General features: G+C 35.7%; 1 protein-coding gene across 6 annotated transcripts in view; it reads right to left on the reverse strand.

Annotated features, from left to right (window-relative positions):
- The window catches only part of AKAP9 (A-kinase anchoring protein 9), a 169,390-nt gene that overhangs the window by 126,478 nt on the left and 20,746 nt on the right, over positions 1-22,166 (reverse strand). For 5 of the 6 annotated variants that reach the window (XM_045827244.1, XM_045827246.1, XM_045827241.1 and 2 more), the window contains exons 2-7: positions 20,184-20,438; positions 17,866-17,910; positions 7,408-7,461; positions 6,880-7,050; positions 5,847-6,002; positions 4,813-5,010 (exon numbers count right to left, since the gene is read on the reverse strand). In XM_045827244.1, coding sequence (XP_045683200.1) covers positions 4,813-5,010; positions 5,847-6,002; positions 6,880-7,050; positions 7,408-7,461; positions 17,866-17,910; positions 20,184-20,438 — 879 coding nt within the window. The remainder of the gene's footprint in view (positions 1-4,812; positions 5,011-5,846; positions 6,003-6,879; positions 7,051-7,407; positions 7,462-17,865; positions 17,911-20,183; positions 20,439-22,166) is intronic. The other variant, XM_045827242.1, reaches the window with a different exon arrangement.

Genomic DNA, 22,166 nt, shown 5'->3' on the forward strand with positions numbered 1-22,166 from the left:
GGCCAGATTCTCTATTATATAATTAACAAAGGCAATGAATGTTATCCTGTGCAGCAGCTTAAGCAAAATCCTACCATCTTTTATCTTGGTATCACCTATCCCATCCAATGTCATTGTAAGTTATTACCAAGGACTGAGCCTTCTTACTTTAATGTCTGCACTACCATATGACATTTAAATCAGTTTACTCTGAAATCCTAGTGTTTTCATCTACAAAATAAAGATATTAGTTCCTCTATCTCACAGGATACTCAAAACTAAACTATATATTATTAAATGAAATATATTTCCTCTATCTCACAGAATACTCAAAACTAAAATATATATATATTATTAAAATGAAATATAAACAAATGTAACATACTTACTTATATACTAGAAAAATCTGTAAGGCATTTGGAAATTATAAGACAATAAAATCAGTTCATGGAGGTCAACTTCGATTAAATTGTTAAATAAGTAATCTGTCTTAAAAATGTGAACTTTGTTACAAATCTGTAACATTTCTATTTCCTGATTTTCAATGGGGGAAAACCCCTCATAAAATAGTATTGTCTATTCAAAATTGTCTACTACCTGATATAACTGCAAACAACAATAATTCTTCATTCAACTATTAAATATAAATTCATGGTTCATTTTTGTTAGTACCATTTATTCCAAATGCATGGTTTTAAACCACTTATTCTGTATTGCCAAAAAAAAAAAAAAGCAGCTCTGTGGTTGAAGATATGATCCCTCTACTTCTGGACACAGACCTGAGAGAGCAGGGAATAATGTACTTCCTACCTGTGACTACTGCACCACGGGAAGTTCAAAGGATTAGGACAACGTGAGTAAGCCTGGAATCATCAGTGCAGTTGTCTAGGGGACCAAGACAGTTTCAACTGTCACCCTAATGCTTTAGTCCCTCAGCTACTCTGATGGAATTTCTAGGATTCAGTCCAAGAAAAAAAGAGAGAAAATAAAGTATTCTTGCTAACATTCAAATAAAGGTTATTCCTCCTACATAAATGAATTATTTGAATTTTAAATAATCTTACATTATTCTGATAAGTACAACATAATACAGTAAAACCCAAGTTTCAGGCTCTTCTAACCTGGGCTGCCTACTTCTGTCCTGGAAAGACTTACTTTCAAAGAATACTGTTTTGTAGTTAAACTATTTTTTGCTCCCACACATTTTCAACATATATTATTAGCCTGGGTCATTATGCACACTCCATTCTCTGTCTAAAATATCCTCCCCACCTCTATCAGCTCAGATCCATAATTTATTCATTTATTTACCACATAAAGACTGAGTAGCTGCTATGTGCCACACATTATGCCAACTGTTGAGGAAACAAAATACCAAAAAGAGATTGTTCCAACTTGTAGATCACTTCATACATCACCTCCTCCCTGAAACCTACACTGAATCACTTCCTACTCAGAATTTTCAGCACATTTTACCTACACTTATCTTTTTTGTGTGGTGTCTTGTGTACAAGATGAATTCTACACCATGAATTCCAGTGCAGAAAAGGACACACTTTAACATCACTATCTTTTGCAAGGGCCTGGTACAGAACAGGTGTTTTACAATTATCTACATGATTTTTAAATTACTTTGGTTGTAAAGCACATCCATTTCATAATTTCAGTATCTTATAACTGTATATTCTCTATTTTCCTAAGAGCATAGTCTCTGAAGTCAGACTATCTAGGTTTGGTATCTGGTTCTACCAACTTACTACCTGTGTCCTTGAGCAAACTGCTTCATCTTGCTTTGCCTTGGTGTCCTCATGGGTAAAACAGAGGTGGATATGGTACCTCTGCCTCAGAAGGCTGTTGCAATGATTCAATGAGTTAATATGCGCAAAATGCTCTGAATATTGCCTGGTACCATGTGCACAAAAATAGAGGCTAGCTAATAATTTTATTATTAACCAAACAATATTCCTGTCTTCGTAATTTCTCAACTTCTTGCAGAAGTACCTCCTAAAAGTTTATTTTAAAAAGTACTGTGTTATATGCACTCTCTCTCCTCATTATTGACAAATACTATATTTGTGAATCTGCCTATTGATAAAATTTATTTTTAAAACTAAAATCAATCCTCTCAGTCATTTTCAGAAGTACAGAGTGGTGGACTTCTGGCCAAGATGAAGGCACAGGTAGATACACTCTGCCTCTTCACACAACCAAAAGAAGGACAACAAATTTAAAAACAAAAAATGACTCACTACCAGAAAATCAAACTGTTTGGAAGTCCAACCACCAAGGAGTTAAAGAAGAAACATTCATGCAGACCTATAGAAGGGGTGGAGAGCACACGTGGCAAGGCAGCAGCTGGTGGACCGGGTGGTCCCACATTTGCCTGCGGATAAACCGGGAGGAATAACTGGAGAGTGAGACAGACCACACAACCCAGGGTTCCAGCGTGGGAAAATAAAGCCTCAAAACCTCTGGCTGTAAAAATTTGTGGGGCTTTCAGTGATAGGAGAAACTCCCAGCCTCAAAGAAGAGTTTGTTGGAGAGATCCACAGGGTCCTAGAATGCACACAAACCCACCCACCTTGGAATCAGCACCAAAAGGGCCCAATTTGCTTCTGGGTAACTGGGGAAGAGACTGAAAGTGGTGTGAGAGTCAAATAAGTGGCATTGCTCCCTCTCTGACCCCTCCCCCACATACAGCACCACGATGCAGTAAAGTGGCTTGCCCTGCCCTGGCGAATACCTAAGGCTCTGCCCGTTACAACATAACAGGTGTCCAAGGCAAAGAAATACGGCCCAAATGAAAGAACAGATCAAAACTCTAAAAACAGAACTAAGCCATGAAGAGAGAGCCAACCTATCAAATGCAGAGTTCCAGACACCAGTAATTAGGATGTTCACAGAAATGGTAGAGTATAGTCACAAAATAGGGGAAAAAAGTAAAGGCTATGCAAAATGAAATAAAGAAAAACATACAGGGAACCAACAGTGACAGGAAGGAAACTGGGGCTCAAATCAATGCTTTGGAGAAGGAAGAAATAAGCATTCAACCAGAAAAGAATGAAAAACAAGATTTCAGAAAAATGAGGAATGGCTTAGGGACTTCCGGGACAACTTTAAATGCTACAACATTCAAATCACAGCAGTGCCAGGAGGAGAAGAGGAAGAGCAAGAAATTGAAAACTTATTTGAAAACATGATGAAGGAGAACTTGCCCTATCTGGTGAAGGAAATAGACTTCCAATAAGTCCAGGAAGCACAGAGTCCCAAAGAAGTTGGACCCAAGGAAGCACGCCCCAAGGCACATCATAATTACATTACTGAAGATTAAAGATAAGGAGAGAATCCTAAAAGCAGCCAGAGAAAGGAGACAGTTACCTGCAAAGGAGTTCCCACAAGACTATTAGCTGATTTCTGGAAAGAAACCTTGCAGGGAAGAAGGGGTTGGATAGATGTGTTCAAAGTCATGAAAGGCAAGCACTTATCCAAGATGAGTCTATCCAACAAAGCTATCATTTAGAATGTAAGGGCAGATAAAGTGCTTCCCAGATAAGGTCAAGTTAAAGGGGTTCATCATCACCAAGGCCTTATATGAAATGTTAAAGGGGCTTATCTAAGAAAAAGATGATCAAAAATATGAACAGTAAAATGACAACAAACTCACAACTATCAACAAACTGAACCTAAAAAACAAAAGCAAACTAAGCAAACAACTAGAATAGAAATAGAATCACAGAAATGGAGACCACATGGGGGGTTATCAGTGGGGAGAGGGGCGGGAAAAATGGGTGAAAAGGTACAAGGAATAAGAAGCATAAATGGTGGGTACAAATAGACAAGGGGAGGTTAAGAACGGTATAGGAAATGGAGAAGCCAAAGAACTTAAATGTACAATCCATGGACATTAGCTAAGGGGTGAGAGATGCTGAAGGCAGGGTGGGTACAGAGCAGAGGGGAATAAAGGGGAAGAAAAAAGGGACAACTGTAATAGCAAATTCAATAAAATATTCTTTTAAAAAAGAAGAGGTGCATAGAGTGTAAAATATTTGAGTTGCTGGACATTCACATTTCCAGTTGACATCAAACAAGGCAACCACACTCTGCCTTCTTGTTTCTGCTCAAGAGGATGGACAGAGAGAATAAAGACAGCAGGGGGCAGTGCAGTGTAATGCAAGATATTCTGACTCTGGGCCAACTGGACAGAGTTTGAATCCCAACTGTGGCAACTGTTAGTGGGGCGAGCACAAGCAAGTCACTTAACACTTCTGAACCTAATTTTATCTTTAGAAAAATAAATAAAATATAATCTACAAAGATGAGTTGATTTTAGGATTTGATATGAGATATGTACAGGTATGTGTATGTCTGTCTCCCCAAGGGGCACTTATTTGCTAAATAAATGTTCCAGGCAATTATATAAAACATAACTAGTAGTGAATAAAGAGAAGTGATTATATTTTTTTCCTAATTAGAATCCATAAAATTTCATTTTGGCATAAAAATGTTTTCAAAATTTCATAATCATGGCTAAACTAAGTAGAAATACTTGTAGAACGAAAAAAAAAACAAACAGACATTCTAGTTGTAAATGTAGCTTCTCCTGAAAACTCAGTTTAACATAGGCTGATCACTTTCAAGGAACTCAGTGATGAGCCATATCTTAGAAACTATTATTGTAATTGCTTTCAAAATTAATTATTTTACAAACTTAAAAGAGCTTTTCTGTATTAATTACAACATGTTGTGATTCATGTACATAACAAAAAGATAAACACTTTCATATAAAACTCTGAAGTTAATTGTAAAGCTGCTGCCTCTTTAAAATAAACATACCATTTCATATGATTTAATTTTCTCCTGCAAAAAACTGATTTGGTTTTTGAAGTCTTCTTTCTTTTTCTGATAATCTTCTAATAGATGGTCCTGAGCTTCCAGCTGTTGCTGATGAGTGAGAATCTGTTGTTTGGCTTGTAGTAAATCTGCAGCTGTGCTACTATGAGTGCTGTTCCTCAGAGTTTCACTAGCCTGTAACTTAAAAACAGAAAGAAACCCAAAATTATTAATTCAGAAGTGACTGCTGTAAGGAATAGACAACTCTTGCAGGTATTGGCTCACAACTGCTCTCTGGAAACTGTGCTGAATTAACAGGCTCAAGGCCCCAGCATACATACTACCATGGCTGATCAGGTGAATACGGGCACATTATCCACATTGAACCAATAAGACTATTCTTCCCATAATAAGGCTGAGAAAATAGTCTGAGATAGATAAGACTGAGGCAGACAATCAGAAAGAAATTGAAATACAGTTCTTCCTGGATTCCTGATGACTTTCTTGTCCCAATAAATTTCAAAGGCCTAGCTGTATTTCTGCCTTGAATTCTGTAAAATAAGCCTGTATCCTTACATTAAATTCATCCCTTTTGCTTAAGGTATCTCAAATTCTTTATTTTACATTAATTGCCATCAGAAACGCTGACTAATACAATTAAATTACTAATCAAAGGTTAATGGAGTATATGCAGTCTAGATACCATTTTAGTCTCTAATTAAAATAAAATCACACCAGAGTTGGCAAAGGATGTTATTATGTTAATTTATGCAAAACTGCACCCAATGAGACTTATAAAGTTTTGCAGGATTTCAAAATACAGATAAAAAAGAAGTACAAAGAAATCAAAAGAAACCATTCAAGAAGTATGAATTAAATTCTCTGTTAATGTAACAACAGGTATTCACTATTTTTTCCAACATGATACATAATAAGCAAGTGGATTTTAAACAAACATAAATTTGTTTTGGAAAGCGTAAAAAATGTTAATTGCTTACTAAAATTCTAATAAATTTTGTTCTATTAGTAATACTTACATGCTGAAATTGAATCTGCAAATTTTGACTTTGTTCTGTCAACTCTAAAAATTCTCTCATTGTCTCATCCTTCTCTCTTCTTGCTTGTTGTAAATTCGCAGTAAGCTGGGTTATGATGCCATCTCTTTGTTTAATTGCAGCTTCAAATTCTTGTAACTAAAAGAAATAAGTGAAGTTAAATACTAGACTTAACTTTTAAAAACAAAGTTGATTATTACAGCTAACTGTTGTTCAAAAATATAATTTCAAAACTCAGTGGTGAAATTATTACAATTTGCAAGCAACCTTTTCCATATTTGAAGCTATTAACTTGCAGGAATTGGTTTTACTTCCAAATCAACTTTTAAAGAAGTTATCTGAATGTAGGAACAAAACATATTAGGTCTAAATTTATCCACGTGTCCACTTCCAGAAGGACAGTGCCATATCTTTAGGGATGCCTCAATCTGTTCCTAGGCAACACCACCACAGCCACATTCAATCCTCACTCTTTTCTGAGGAGATGAACCTGCAATGTATTCTGTCATCCTCATCAATGTCCTATTTCATCTCGTTTGTGTAACTGACTGCCAAAAACAACAGATGTCATTTTAACAACAAGAGGTTACTTACAAGGACTCACTGACATTTTTAATTGGTTTAAATCATCATATTTTGATGTGGTTCGCACAATAATTTTCTCTCAGGCTGATCACAAAAATATCTACTCTACTAAAGTGATTTCAGCCTACCTATCTCATAAAGGTAAACAAAAGACTCCACATTTTATTAGCCCTGTTAATACAATCTTGTTTTTAAGCAAGCGTGCTTAAGTATACACCCATATACAAATAAACAATAGTAGGGCATTGGAAAACGGACAATTTTGAGTTTATATTTAGTAAGATAAAATACTTCAGATAAAAAATTTCACATAGGAGAAAAATAAAAGGACCATTCAATAACCCCATCTTTAAAAACTGTACATATACTATCACTCAAACTTTCTATTTTTGTTTCTGTGAGTAACAAAAGCCACATAAGGTAAACATACTTGCTGCAGTCCTTCAGTCCCACAGGTGGCCCTTAATTCTTCCAGCTCTCTGTTTAGCTCTTCAATTTCATGCTGTTTCCCAACCAATTCATTTTCCAACATCTCTAGGTGGGTTTGACTGTAGTGTGCTCCATGTTCAGAATAAGAATCATCAACACCAAATTCTTCTTCCTAAATCAATCCAAGATTCTAAATAATTCAGGTACTAGCAACATTCCTCCGGAAAAGGAATTCATATATTCAAAGCAAAGTCCACTTTAAAACATCACTCTCACCTGGGAGTTTACTGGTATGGCAACTACTTTGTTGTCAGTATTATGTATATCTCAAAAGCAAAAACAAGATATCTGCAAATTGTTACAACTGAGTTTTATAACAAAAGGTGGATAATTCTGTTTTGTTAAACATTAAGAGCATTTCGGATTTGACCAGAGAAGGAAGTACATGCAGAAAAAAGCTTTGTTAGTAAGCCAGATGGTTTTAAATAGTATAAAACATTAGTATCATGAGTAGTTTTAAATACTGTACCCTTAATAAATTTGTAGGCTTTCCTGTTTTCACCACAAAACTGCAACCATTTACCTGTACAAAAACAATTTCCTGATATATTATGATTTAAAATAGAATTTTATTTAAAGCTAACAATTATATTTCTGCTAACTGTATTCATGCCTCTTTTATGCCTTGGGAAAGTGTCTCATTGGCAAAAACAGGTATAAGTGATTAAAGTATTTAAAAGACATTATGACCATTTCAAGTGCAAATCATTCCCATACATTTGAGAGCGTCTGCAATGCAAAAAACGCTGCATTATACATTTTCTTTTAAGTGCCTTAAAGTTCTAACTAAGTGAAGTTTTTATTTGTTTTCATAAGGGTAACTATAAACTTCAAGTTACTGGATCCTCTTCTATAAAACACTGCCTTAAAAATCACTTAAGTAATTTTTTTTAAGCCTTATCCATGTAAAGTCATACTGGTACAAATTCAGTGAAGGCTGATAAGCAGCTCTAGACACAGGAGATACAATGGCAAGGAGCACTCCCCTAAGAACTTCTCCCTGAGGGCAGTACTATACAGCCATGCCAACCCAGACAGACGTGGAGATTTTCCATAATATATCACTGCCTGTCTCTATCACAGACATTTTGTGGTAGAGTCTAAAATCCTTCCGAAAATAACTGTTAAGAGAATTCTCATCACTTACTTGTTTCATATACACTTAGTGTAAAGAAAAGCATACTTCTACTGAGAAGCAGGGGAAAAAAAAGCTCTGCTAATTGCCTTTATGTACCAAACAGCATACTAAATATTATCAAATATACTCTCGACTACTCTGTGAGGGAGATATTATTGCCTGTATTTTACAAGTAAGGAAATTCTGTTTCAGAGTTTCAGTGATATGACCAAGTTTAGCTTGGAGGCGATGAAGCTGAGATTTGAACACAGGGCTTTCTAGATCCAAAGCCCCTACTCTTTACATCATCTTGTTTCTCTACATACCAGAAAAATGACAGTGATATTTAGACAAAATACAATATGAGTATGTGGTCTATGATTAAAACTATGTAATTCTGAAACGCTGGACAATCAGATGTAAACCAAAGCAGCCAAGATTAGTAAACTGCAAATCTAGCATTTGTAGGAGTTAAATAATACAGAGGTAGGGGAAAAGTTGGTTTATAGTTCTGAGTACGCAAAAACAGATTTATTCTTGTATTATTTATTACCAAATGTATTATTATTATTATTATTATTAAAGTACTTTTGCCCACTCCATATATGTGTTGCCTAAAAAGTAACTTCATCTTGGGGGTGCGGGGTGTTACTGAAAAGTGATGCCTTAAGAGTTCCAATATGAAAAGTATTACAGCGTTTATATATTTGATCTACTGATGACTCTTCTGCCTCCTGAAAGGGTGAAAATGGCTGAGAAGCCCCCTGAAATTCTACCTCAGTAAAACCAGTCTAACACCATTAAATGGAATGATAAAGCCTCAGACAAAACTAGCTCAAGAGCATCACAGATTCAACCAGTATCCACTTTAGCAATCGTCAAGAGACATCATCAAACACTTCATGAACTATAAATTTTTATACTGCTTTGTACAGACATAGTGAATATGTAAGTTTCTCAAAACATAATCCATGTGAATCCAGACCCAACACAGAGTCTGGCACAAATAATGCCCCTTTTTTATTACAAAATCATAAGCACGTAATTCTGTAACATAATGGTATCACACTCAAGCACACTATATGACATTTTAGGTAAAATGTTCAAATTAAAACTATAAATTATTATATCCATATTATTACCCTACCAACCATATTCAAGCAGGCATTACTTCTGCCAGACTCTGTATATAGTACAAAAGTTATTATTCAAATAAGGTTAAATATGACAAAAATTATCGCACAATTATCTTTTTTCAAAGTAATCCTCTCACTGTTTTTAAAAACTGTAAGAGAAATAAGCCAGGCTGTGAAAGACAAATACCATATGATCTCACCTTTAACAGGAACCTAATCATCAAAACAAACAAACAAGCAAAATATAACCAAAAACACTGAAATTGAGAAACACGCTGACAATGACCAGAGGGTAGAGGGGAGGGAATTCCAGGGGAAAAGGGAAGGGTTTGCAGGAACAAGTATAAAGGACACATGGACAATAACAAGGGGGAGGTGGAAATGGGAGGTGGGGAGGGCTGGGATGGGGTAAAAGGCAGAAAACTGTACTTGAACAACAATTAAAATACAACAAAAAACTATAAGTCAGTTAATCAATTAAGTTATTGTGACCAGCATTAAAAAGAAAAAGTATCAAGGATATGTTACATAGTAAAGGAAAGTATCTTTTCCTGAAATTTTTGTTTGAAAAATTCACATATATGCATATGCATGCAAAAGTATGCATGCATATGCATATACTTATTCATATATTTTCACATATTTAACAATACATATGTAATTGTATATGTCAATATATAAAACTACATACATGTAAAATACATTTCTTACTGTTGAAACATAATTAACATATTCTAACTTTTATTGGCAGAATTTATATTTAAATATTATTTATAGATTTTCAAGATGGCTGCTGAGTAGGTGGAAGCTCTACTCAAGTCCTCCTATTGGCAAACCGGATTTACAGCTAAATTATAGAGCAATCAACCTGAATTACCAACTAAAAAGGACAGCTAAAGGGGAATATTATAACCAAGGATTTACATAAGCAGCCACATACAGACTGTTAAGAAGGGCGGAGATGTGAAGAGGGCTGGCCCAAGCACCCACATGCAGCATGCAGTGGCCGACAAGCTGGAGGGATATCTCAGCTGCAAAAGTCGCCGCCCAAGGAACATGAGGTCTAAACCCTGTGCTGGGACCCCCAACTTTGGGCACCAGGGCTGGGAAATGGAGCCTATATAGCATCTGGCAGTGAAAATCAGTGGGGACTCTGACTGCCAGGAAGAGGAGGGAGTCTGCTAGAATCTCAGATGCTCTCCTAAAAGGGCAATGCACAGGATCTTAGTTTCAGGCACTCACCTAGGCTTCCAGCAGAGGGAAAACAACTTGGCATATGGCAGTCATACAGAGAAGACCTGCAGAAAGGACTGTTGGCTGCAACCAACAGAGACCTTTGGTGAGTCCTTTCTCTGGAGAAACTACAGGTACATACTCAGACAGATGTTGAACTGTGAGGCTTTGGAGTGGGGGCAGTCTTTGCTTTCCTTTACCTGCAAACTCAGCCAGCACCACTCCCAGCGGGAGACAGTTTTGTTCTACCTTCCTGAGTCCCTGTGGCCCTTCCCTGCTGGGTCAGTTCCAGAGGAGTAAGGGAATAGAGCTGGGACCTTCAAAACACGTCTCCCTAAGAGGCTCCAATGCAGGGCTCAAGAGGGCACAGATACAGAGCTGAGGGGGAGCACAGAACTTGCTCCTCTCCCACAGGCTCAGCCAGCGCCATCCTAAGCCTGTCTTGATCTGTTTTCCCAAGTCCTAAAGACTCTGCCCTGCTGAGCTTGCTCCTGCAGTGCAAACAGCAGGTTTCATCCAACCTGAACTGGTGGTGCACTCCTCCTGGGAGAGCTGGAGTTGGATACTATAGCTCAGACTGAATGATATGGTTCTGGAGTAGCGGCTGCCTACTCCCCACTGAGTGCTCACCTATGCTTCACCCAAGAAGGGGATCCATTAGCCTCATCCCTGCCACCTGGCTGCCCTACCCTACAGAGCTTTCTCTGTGTGGAAGGGGCAGGGGAGCATGGCAAACTTGAGCCCATTCTACAGTCGTTCTTCAAAAGGCTCTAGAGGAAGTCCAGGCAACCTCAGGGGGTGGCTATGTAGTTGACAGGTAGCCACTGACCTCAGAGAACCTTGGACCTTTGCTGATCAGCACCCAACTCAGAGCTGCAGGAAACTGATTCCTCTACATAGCCTGGCCCCTCCCATTCACACCCAGAACCAGTCAACACAGCCACAATCATTGAATAGTGGGTAGTTCCAAACAGAGAGCCCAGAGCCGATTATAAACAACAACTGACACCAACCTATACCAGAACCCTGGCCAAGCGGGACCAGAACCAATACAACAAGTGGTGGACTTCAAATCTCACCAGAGCTGGACCCAACTAGCCACACAAATGGCACAAAGGGAAACTCCAGCAGGAACCAGACCTTGCTGGGTACAATGTCACCTCAAGGGGAAACCCCTGAATAGTGACTCATACATAGTGAATGAGGTCTATCCTTACAGTCAGCCAAGGTGTGGGTTAGCCCAACCCATGAACAGACCAACAGCATTCAAGACTCAACTACAACAGCAGGGGGCACATAACCCACACGAGAAACATTTCCGCAGCACCTAGCTCAGGTGATCTAGAAGTCGCCACCACTGAGACCAACAAAGCATCTATATGAGAAAGCCCTCATAACAAGCTTAGGAACCATATCAGATCTATCTAATATAAAGAGACAAACACAAGAAAGAAGACAAAGTGGGGAGACAAAGAAATATGCCCCAATTGAAAGAACAAGGGAGATCCCCAGAAAAACAATTAAATGAATTAGAAGCAACCAAGAGACCAGGTGAAGACTTTAAAACAATAGTTATAAGGATGTTCGAGGACCTGAGGGGAAGAATAGATGACCTCAGTGAGACCTTTAGGAAAGAGTAGGCATTACAAAGGATATAGAAACCATTAAAAAGAACCAGTCAGAAATAAGACTACAATATAAAGAATATACTACAAAAAATCAAAGCAGGTTAGATGAAGCAGAGGATCAAATCAGCTATACAGAGGATAACAGAACAGTAAGTAGAACAAAAAAATGAGGAAAGTTGAAGAGAACCTCTGCAACAACATCAAGTGCAACAACATCCGCATTATAGGAGCACCAGAAAAGGAAGAGAGTAAGCAAGGGGTCAGGAACCTGTTTGAAGAAATAATGGCTGAAAATTTCCCTAACTTAATAAAAAAGTCACACAAGTTCAGGAAGCAGAGAGTCCTATCAAGATGAACTCAAAGAGGCCCACACTAAGACACATCATAATTAAAATGGCAAAGGTTAAAGACAAAAAGAGAATCTTCAAAGCAGCAAGAGAAAGACAGTTACTGACAAGGGAGCTCCCATAAGGCTGTCAACTAATTTCTCAACAGAAACACTTCAAGCCAAAAGGGACTGGCATGAAATATTTGAAGTGCTGAAAAGCAAGGACTTACAACCAACACTACTTTATCCAATAAGGCTTTCATTTAAAACTGAAGATGAATAAAGAACTTACAAGCCAAAAAAAAAAAGAAAAAGAAAAAAGAAAAAAAGGAGTTCATCACCACCAAACCAGAATTGTAAGAAATATTAAAGGGCCTGATGAAAAAAGGGGAATAAAAGAAATATATACAGAGGAACATAGGTGTAAAGAATAAAAAGGCAGTATATACGTGTCAATAATAACTTTAAATGTGAACAGATTAAATGCTACAATCAAAAGACACACTGGGTAGCTGAATGGGTAAGAAAACATGACCCATATATAAGCTGTCTACAAAGGACCCACCCCAGAACAAAACATGCACACAGACTGAAAGTGAAGGGAAGAAAAATAAATATTCCATGCAAGTGGAAACAAACAAACAAAAGCTAGGGTAGCAGTACTTACATCAGACAAAACAGACTTCAAAACAAAGGCTATAACAAGACAAAGAGGGACATTACATAATACTAAAGGGATCAATCCAACAAAATGATATAACCATTGGAAACATATATACACTCAACACATATATCTAAGGGATAGATGGACAGCAAATACGATCATAAATGGGGATTGTAACACCCCATTGACATCAATGGATAGATCTTCCAGACAAAAAGCCAACAAGGCAACAGAACATTTCATCCCAAAGTAGCAGAATATAAATTCTTTTCAAGTGCACATGGAAAATTCTCTAAAACAGATCACATGCTATGACACAAGACAAGCCTTAATAAATTCAAGAAGACTAAACTCATACAAGCATCTTTTCCAAACACAATGGTATGAAACTAGAAATTAACTGCAATTTAAAAACTCAGAAACACTCAAACACATGGAAGCTAAATAACATATTAAACAATGAATGGGTTAACCATGAGATCAAGCAAGAAATCAAAAATTACTGGAAGACCCAGCATCCCAAAATCTATGAAACACAGTGAAAGCAGTGTAAGAGGGAAGTGCATAGCCTTATAAACCTACCTCAAGAAGCAAGAAGAACATGAAATAAACAATCTAGCCTTCACCAAAAGAACCAGAGAAACAACAAAGAAAGCTGAAAGTAAGTAGAAGAAAGGAAATAATGAAGATTAGAATGGGAATAAATGAAATGGAGACAAAAACAAAACAAAATATCAATGAAACCAAGAGCTGGTTCTTCGAAGAAATAAACAAGATTGACAAATCTTTAACCAAAATCATCAAGAGAAAAAGAGAGAGAGGATCCAAATAAAATCAGAAATGAAAGAGAAGTAACAACTGACACCATATAAACACAAAGGATTGTAAGAAAATATTATAAACTACTATATGCCAGAATATCGGACAGCCTGGGTGAAATGAAACATTTTACTGAATCTAGAAACATTCACTCTTCCAAAACTGAACCAGGTAGAATCAGAAAATCTGAATAGGTCAGTTACAACTAATGAAATAGAAGCAGTAATCAAAAACTCCCAGCAAACAAAAGCCCTGGACTAGATGGCTTCATAGGCAAATTTTATCTAACATTCAAATAACTAACACTTGTCCTTCTCAAACTATTCACAAAAATTCAGGAAGAAGGAAGACTTCCAATCTCACTTTACACAGCCAGCATTATCCTAATTCCAAAACTAGATAAAGACACTACAAAGAACGAACATTCTAGGTCATCAATCCCTGATGAACCTAAATGCTAAAATCCTCAACAAAATATTAGCAAATGAGTAGATACAGAACAAATATTCCAAAAATAATGTGGAACCACAAAAGGTCCTGAATAGCCACAGCAATCTTGAGAAGAACAAAGTTGGAAGTATCACAATACTTAATATAAAACTATATTACTAGGCCATAGTAATCAAAGCAGTATGTTACTGGCATTAAGAACAGGCATACAGATCAATGGAACAGAATAGAGAGCCCAGAAATAAAAACAACTTTCACGGTCAATTAATACTTGATAAAGGTGGCAAAAACATACAATGGAATAAAGACAGTCTCTTCAATAAATGGTGTTGGGAAAATCGGACAGATACATACAAAAAAAGATGAACTAGACCACCAACTTACACCACACACAAGAATAAACTCAAAATGGATTGAAGACTTAAATGTAAATTGCAAAACCATAAAAATCCTAGAAAACACAGGCAGTCAAATCCCAGACATTTCTCATAGCAATATTTTTGCTGATATACCTCCTTGGGCAAGGGAAACAAAGGGAATAATACACAAATGGGACTACATCAAGCTAAAAAGTTTCTGCATAGCAAAAGAAACTATAGACAAAATGAAAAGGCAATTCACTGAATGGAAGAACATATTCACCAATGATATATCTGATAAGGAGTTAATTTCCAAAATATTTAAAATACATACAACTCACCACCCAGAAAACAATCCAGTCAAAAAATGGGCAAAGGCTCTCAACAGACACTTCTCCAAAGAGGACATACAGATGATCAAGACATGAAAAGATGCTCAACATCACTAATCAGAAAGATGCAAATTAAAACTATAATGAGATACCACCTCATACCTGCTAGAACAACTACCATCAATAAATCAAAAAACAGTAAGTTCTGGTAAAGATGCAGAAAAAAGGGAATGCTTTTGCCCTGTTTGTGAGAATGCAGACTGGTACAGTCACTGTGCAAAACAGTATGGAGTTTTCTCAAAAAACTAAAAATGGAACTGCCTTTTGAACCTGTAGTCCCACTTCTGAGAATATATTCTAAGAATCCTAAAACACCAATTCTAAAAAATATATACACCCCTACGTTCACAGCAGTGTTACAATAGCCAAGATCAGGAAAACAGCCCAAATGTCCATCAGTAGATAAGTGGGTAAAAAAGCTGTGGCACACTGAAACTATGGAATACTACTTGGCTGTAAAAAAGAAGGAAACCTTACCTTTTATGAAAGCATGGATGGACCTGGAGATTATTATACTAAGTGAATTAGACAGTTAGAGAAAGACAAGTACCGTATGATCTCACTTACATGTGGAATCTAATGAACAAAACTAACTGACAAAATAGAAATAGAGGTGTAGTTACATGGAACACACTGACAGCTGTCAGAGGGAAGGGATAAAAAAGAAAGAATCAAACAAAAAATAGATATATACACACATATAAAACACTAGACACAAACAACAGTATGGTAACAGCCAGAGGGAAAGTACGGGGCGGGTAAAAGAGGGCAAAGGAGGGATAAATGAGGACGGAAAGAAACTTTGCTTTGGTAATGGGTGCACAAAGCAATATGGAGATGATGTTTTGATGAGTTGTACACTTGAAACCTGTAGTTAACCAATGTCACCCTAATAAACAAGTACTATTTGTACCTTACTTTGAAACACATCATATTTAGTAGGTATCACAGTTAAACAGTTTTAATACATTCTTTTGGACCTCCTAATTCCCACCAATTTTTAAATTTAAAAAATTTAGTAAAATGTGTCTTATTGTAACAAGAATTTCCAATATTATTTATTTGCATTTTCATAATGAGAACTTTAAAATCACAATCTTTTTATGTCTTTAGCTTTTAAATTAATAACATCACATTTTTTTCTTTTTTCAAAGTGAAAATATGGCTATATAAATTTTAACCAAATTTCATTGGCACATATGAGAGATAGTTTAACCTACAGACACATGCCTTATAAAAAATTTCACTTTGAGTCCTAAATGGTATGGCTCAGTGAGTAAGCTTCATACTGCAAAACAAGCAGTTCGATCCCTGGTCAGGGCACATGCCTGGGTTGTGTCAAGGTCTACAGCTGGGGGTGCCTGTGAAAGGCAGCTAACTGATGGAGAGGTGTTTCTCTCACACTTTGGAGTTTCTCTCTCTTTCTCTCTCCCTTCCTCTCTCTCTAAAAATAAATAAATAAAATCTTAAAATTTTTTTTTAATTTACCCTGTGTAAAGAAAAAAATGCACTTTGTGGAGTTCTGGGATGCCAGAAAGATGTAGGCAGTTCAAGCACCAAGCCATCTAAAACTTCCAATCAGTAAAGACAAGCTATAAGAATTAAGGCACTATAGAAAGAGAAAAGCAATGTTTTTATATATAAGCTCCAAATTTAAAGTCATAAGAGCAGAATCTTTAAATTGAGAGCTGCTTTGATTTTAAATTGAGATACTTTACGTAAAAGCAGCTTTATGTAGCCTGAATAGGGCACCAATTTATTTAACCCTGGTTTTAATTACTTTCCTGACAAGATAACTAATTAACTATATTTCCAGCTTTTAAACACATGATATTTTTGACTTTTTAAAGATTTTTTATTATTATTCAATTACAGTTGTCCCAATTTTTCCCCCTTTGCCTCACTCCATGCGCCCACCCACCCACACAATCTATCCCCACACCATGTCCATGGGTCATCCATGCATGTTCTTTGTCTAGTCCCTTCCCCTTCTTTCCACCATTATCCCCTCCCTCCTCTCCTGTGGTCGCTATAAACACATATTTTTGAAGCGTCAAAGTTTTTACTCCCATTGGCAATACAACACAGTAATATGTTCATTTAAGAACATAAAGTTGTTTTTTTTAAATATTAGAAACCTACAATAAATCAAAACTTATGGACTATACTGAGTTACTGAACCATTCCAAATAAGGAATATTTTTCCAAATCCTCAAATGGGCCAAAGAAATAACACATGGACCAAAGAAAAAACAATCATATCTAAAAGAATAAGAAAAAGTTAATAAAATGACATATTTATTACTAGCATATAAAGAAAGTATTTGCTAAAGTGGTCAATGCCTATATCAGCTTTTATTACCTATATTAAAATCACTATTGCAACATTAATTTCAATAAATGAATTATATAACTAGAATTCAAGCATCTATAAAAAGCATGTCTCAAAATAAAATAATCTATATTATAAAATGTTTACTGTGTTAAATACGGTTACTTTATAATAATCATGTATTTTATATAACAGTATCAAACATTCTGAGAAACTAAAAAAAGGGCTTTTATCTAATTAAGGACCAAGCTATTCATACAGATGTCTAAGACCTTTGTTAATAGCCTGAAAAAAAGATATATCAGAAAAATACCTTTCGGTTTTCTAGGTCATTTATATTATATCATGTTAAGCTATTTTGTTATATTTATAAAAAAATACAGAACCATGTGAACTACAAAAAGCAAAGTACTAGTCAACAGTTTTAAGAAAAACATAAAATGTCAGTCATAACATTACTTATTCTTACCTCTGAACTATAATCATCGGCTGTGGTTGAAATTTCACTTTCCGGCTAAAACAAAAGTAAAAACCAATTACATTAAAGCCTTTCCTCATCTAAATACTGTACTTTATTAACCTATTACTTTTGATATTAATGATAAAAAAGTCATTAAAAACTGTAAAAATTATTTAGATCTTTAAATTTTTACTGATTAATAATTGCTAAATAACACATGTAAAATTTAACCTAGGCATTTTTCTATATATAAAAGTATCAAGAGGTATTTTCATACAAGGCTTTGCATTATTAAGAATCATTTGTTACACAAAAGCACCCATTAAGATATCAGCCCATTAATTCTTGTGTCTCTTTTAAATAAAAAAGTCCTAATATGTTAGTAAAAAAGTTCAATTTCTTCCAAAGGAAGAATCATCTAATCTTGATGCTAGAAAAGTAATAACAACTTAAAGAAAAAGTAGAAGCTTTGCTGTCATTAACACCTTTGCAGCCTACAAAGCACTTTTACAGACATTCTCATGTCTGCCACCCTTACATCCCTGGGATTTGGGTATGAAGGCGAATGGCTTTCCCAAGCTGCCCTCCGCTGAGAAGTACTGTGCTTGCTAGGGAGTCACGGAGGTCACCTGAATTTTCACTGTTTTCACTCTTCTTCCTCTCATGTAAGAATCTCATTTTACAAGTGAGAAAAAAGACCCAGATATTTTACCTCTTCGTTCAACAAAATCAAGCACCAAAATGGTGCTATTATATTATCCAAAATGGTGCTATTATATTATTTGAAAGGTCCAGATTTCAACAGAATTTCAATATATACAAATAAAAAAGAAAATATGGCCCATTCAAAAGAAAAATAGCAGCCAATAGAAAATGTCCCTAAGGAAACACAAATATTGGGCCATTATTGGGAGATATAAAAATAATGTCTCACCAAATAGAAACTATCAATAAAGAGAAAGAATGAATAAAAGAACCGAAAAGAAATTATGGTGTTTAAATAACTGAAATGAAAAATTCACTAGGAGGACTAATAGCACATCTAAGGATGAAGAATAAAGAATCAGAAAACTACAAAATAGTTCAATTGAAATGATCCAATCTGAGGAAAAGAAAGAAAAAAAATAAGAATGAAGAAAATGAACAGAGCATCAGAAATCTGCGTAATAATATCGAACATACAACATATGAACAATGGAAGACCCAAGAAAGAGAGGACAGACAGGGGAGGAAAGAATATTTGAAAACATAATGGCTGAAAACTTTCTAAATTAATAAAAACATTAATCTACACACCAAAGAAGCTCAAAGCAGGAAAAACTCAAAAAAAGATACATTCTTACAATGAATAACAAATCTCTGACACTCCTTACCTTTTGAATAAAGCTCAAATCCCAGTATGTCTAAAGCTTTTGGTTTCCACATAAATATACCAAGGTACAATCCAAGTTACAATAATCTGCCTTGTCTAACATTGTTCCTCCTAAGCATTCCATCATTCTCTACTCCCAGTCTTAGCTGGTGGTTCCACCATCCCATCCACCTTCCAAATAACTTTTTCCTCCTCTCTATATACTGGAAAATTACATTCACCAAGTAGAAGGAGAAAATGAGTATTTTTGAGAACCTTCTGTGGGCTAGCTGCAATCTCCTGCCCTTCACCATTACTACCATCCCACCTTCAGCACTTTTGATCAATTTAAAATTATACTACTTATGGTTTCCAAATCACACCACAATGTTTCATGTCTTTTCGAATGTATTCTCTTTGGCACAGAGACTGTGTCCCCTACTTCTTTACCTCTAGCTAAACAACCATATAAGGATGATCTGAGCATTCTCCCAAATCATGATATTCTAGGGTACCATGCAGGGGTGTCCACCTTTTGGCGTCTCTGTGCCACACTGGAAGAAGTTGTTGTCTTGGGCCACACATTAAATAAATTGAGACATGTAATCTCAAAAAAATCTCACAATGTTTTCAGTAAATTTACGATTTTATGCCAGACCACATTCACAGCCATCCTGGGCCACATGCAGCCCGTGGACTGCAGGTGGACCACCCTGACTGCAAGCACAGCTTTAAATGAAGGAACACGGTCTATCTTACATCTGCCCCCCACTCCACTAGATTGACTTTCCTAATGAAAAGAAACTGTCATACTTACCTCTGCATCCTTGGTGCTCAGTTCTTGGCGTATTACAGTTGCTCAATAAATGTTTATTGAATCAAGCACATGTACATTTGCACAGAATGCTAATGAATGTTGTCTTACAAAAACTTTCACTTATAATTTTAATGTTTGAAAATCTGGATGACTACTTACTTCAGCAGAGAAGACCTGGTCATGTTTGATTATTTCTCCACTGTGTAGAGTTCTCATTATTGTGGATTCAGGAGTCACAACTGATCCTACTCCCTGAGAACTATTCATGCACATATCATCACTGTGTGATTGCTCAATATTCAAAGAATGGTATGCTGACACATCATGTTTACTGCTTGAGGTATTCTTCTTTTTTTTCTTCTTAGAGGGATTCTGCCCATCACACTGAGCTTTCCTTTGTCGAAACTGGGCAAGCTATAGAGAGAGAGAGAGACGGAGGGAGGGAGAGGGAGAGAAAGAAATTGATTGAGATTGCCATTATTGTCAAAGATAATTTTTCTTTATCACCACTAAGAAAAAATAGCTTTGAAGTCTCTTTCTTTAAACCATTATTAAAACGATGACAAAAATAAAGGACAACTGTTAGTTTTAATACATAAATAACAAATTACAAAGAAATTAAGTATTTCTGAATGAATGCTTTTAAATATTGAAAAGAATGAAAAACATTACGCTTAAAGAAAAAAACTAGCCCAGAATTGCGTAGAATAAGGAAAAACAGGTGCTCTCATTCACTGTTTGTTGAGAGTGTAAACTCTGGATGTGATTATATAAAAATATAAAAGCTCTAAATAAATTTGCTTTGTGGAATTCCTGGGACTTCTACTAATTTATAACAAATGAAATTAGTCCATGCAAAAATGATTTAGCTACATAAATGATCACTGCAGCCTTGTTTATAATGAGGAAAATTAGAAATAATTTTATCACTTTTCCTCATCAAATGATAGTGCCTCTAATCCCTTACTCATGGGAACATTTGCCATGTCCTAGTGCCACTTCTATTTATCATTTCCTTAACACGTTTTAACTTTTGTGCACAAGTTCTTATTTTAAAAGAATATTTTCTACCCATGGTATTTATTAACAGTCAGCATCACTAGTGATTTATTTAACAAAGTAGTAAATCGGAATAAATACAATGACAAATAAAACTACATTATTAAAATTTTAGATAGTACTGCTGAGGGTTATGAAAGAAACAGGTAAGTATGAGAAGGGTGTAAAGGGTATACGGGCACTGAACAGACTTTTGCTTTGTCATTAGCAGATGAACTTCAAAAAAGCATCTAGAAAGGTAGTAACTTCCTTACAATACTATCTAGTATTACTTAATTGGGGTAATCACTTAATACTGGGTTAAAAATATCTGTCACCACCTAATATCAGAAGTAGGTATTACATACTTTGGGTAACACTGGATTAACTCAATTAAAATAATATTAATGCAAAGTATTATTAATAATAAAGATATGTATGATGTAGCAGTTATAATATTGCAAAGTATTTTTCTTAATAAAAGGAAAATTATGTGCATCTCTGTTAACAAAGACAAGGCAGGCTTCGGATTCACAGACTCCGTCAATTCATTCTAACCAGCTTGAATTTTAATAACATAACATACATAGGCACAGGTAAATTCTGAAAGAATATAACCATAATAACTTTGGTATTTGAGATTACAGGTCCTTCATTTTATGCTCATTTGAAATTTCTTTTTTTATGTAATAAGTTTTCTAAATTTTATATGAAACAACTATTAACCATGAATTCCTAAATTTAGTTTGAGCTCTTGATCATTCTTGAGCAGAAAAATGAAAACATGAGAACAGGTGTAAGCCCTTTGTACCTTAAAAAAGAGGAAATTTGCTACCAGTAAATGAATTATATAACCACTAATTAGACCAATTATAAAGTGGCCATTAAATTTCTTATAAAGCATTAAAGCCATCTAATAATGATGTTGATTTCTTTAACTATCAAAATATGTGGCAAACACCAGAACCTACAGGATAACACACAGCATATTTTATACTCATGTTGTCTGCTGTAGAAGAAAAGTATATAGTGTTAATAAGAAAATCTACTTCCTAAATCAGAACTCTCTAATTACTGACCTCGGAGAATATAAAAATACATTAC

The sequence above is a fragment of the Phyllostomus hastatus genome, unplaced genomic scaffold (genome assembly GCF_019186645.2).
Source record: "Phyllostomus hastatus isolate PE091 unplaced genomic scaffold, TTU_PhHast_1.1 phas_scaffold_78, whole genome shotgun sequence".
Taxonomy (NCBI): Eukaryota; Metazoa; Chordata; class Mammalia; order Chiroptera; family Phyllostomidae; genus Phyllostomus; species Phyllostomus hastatus.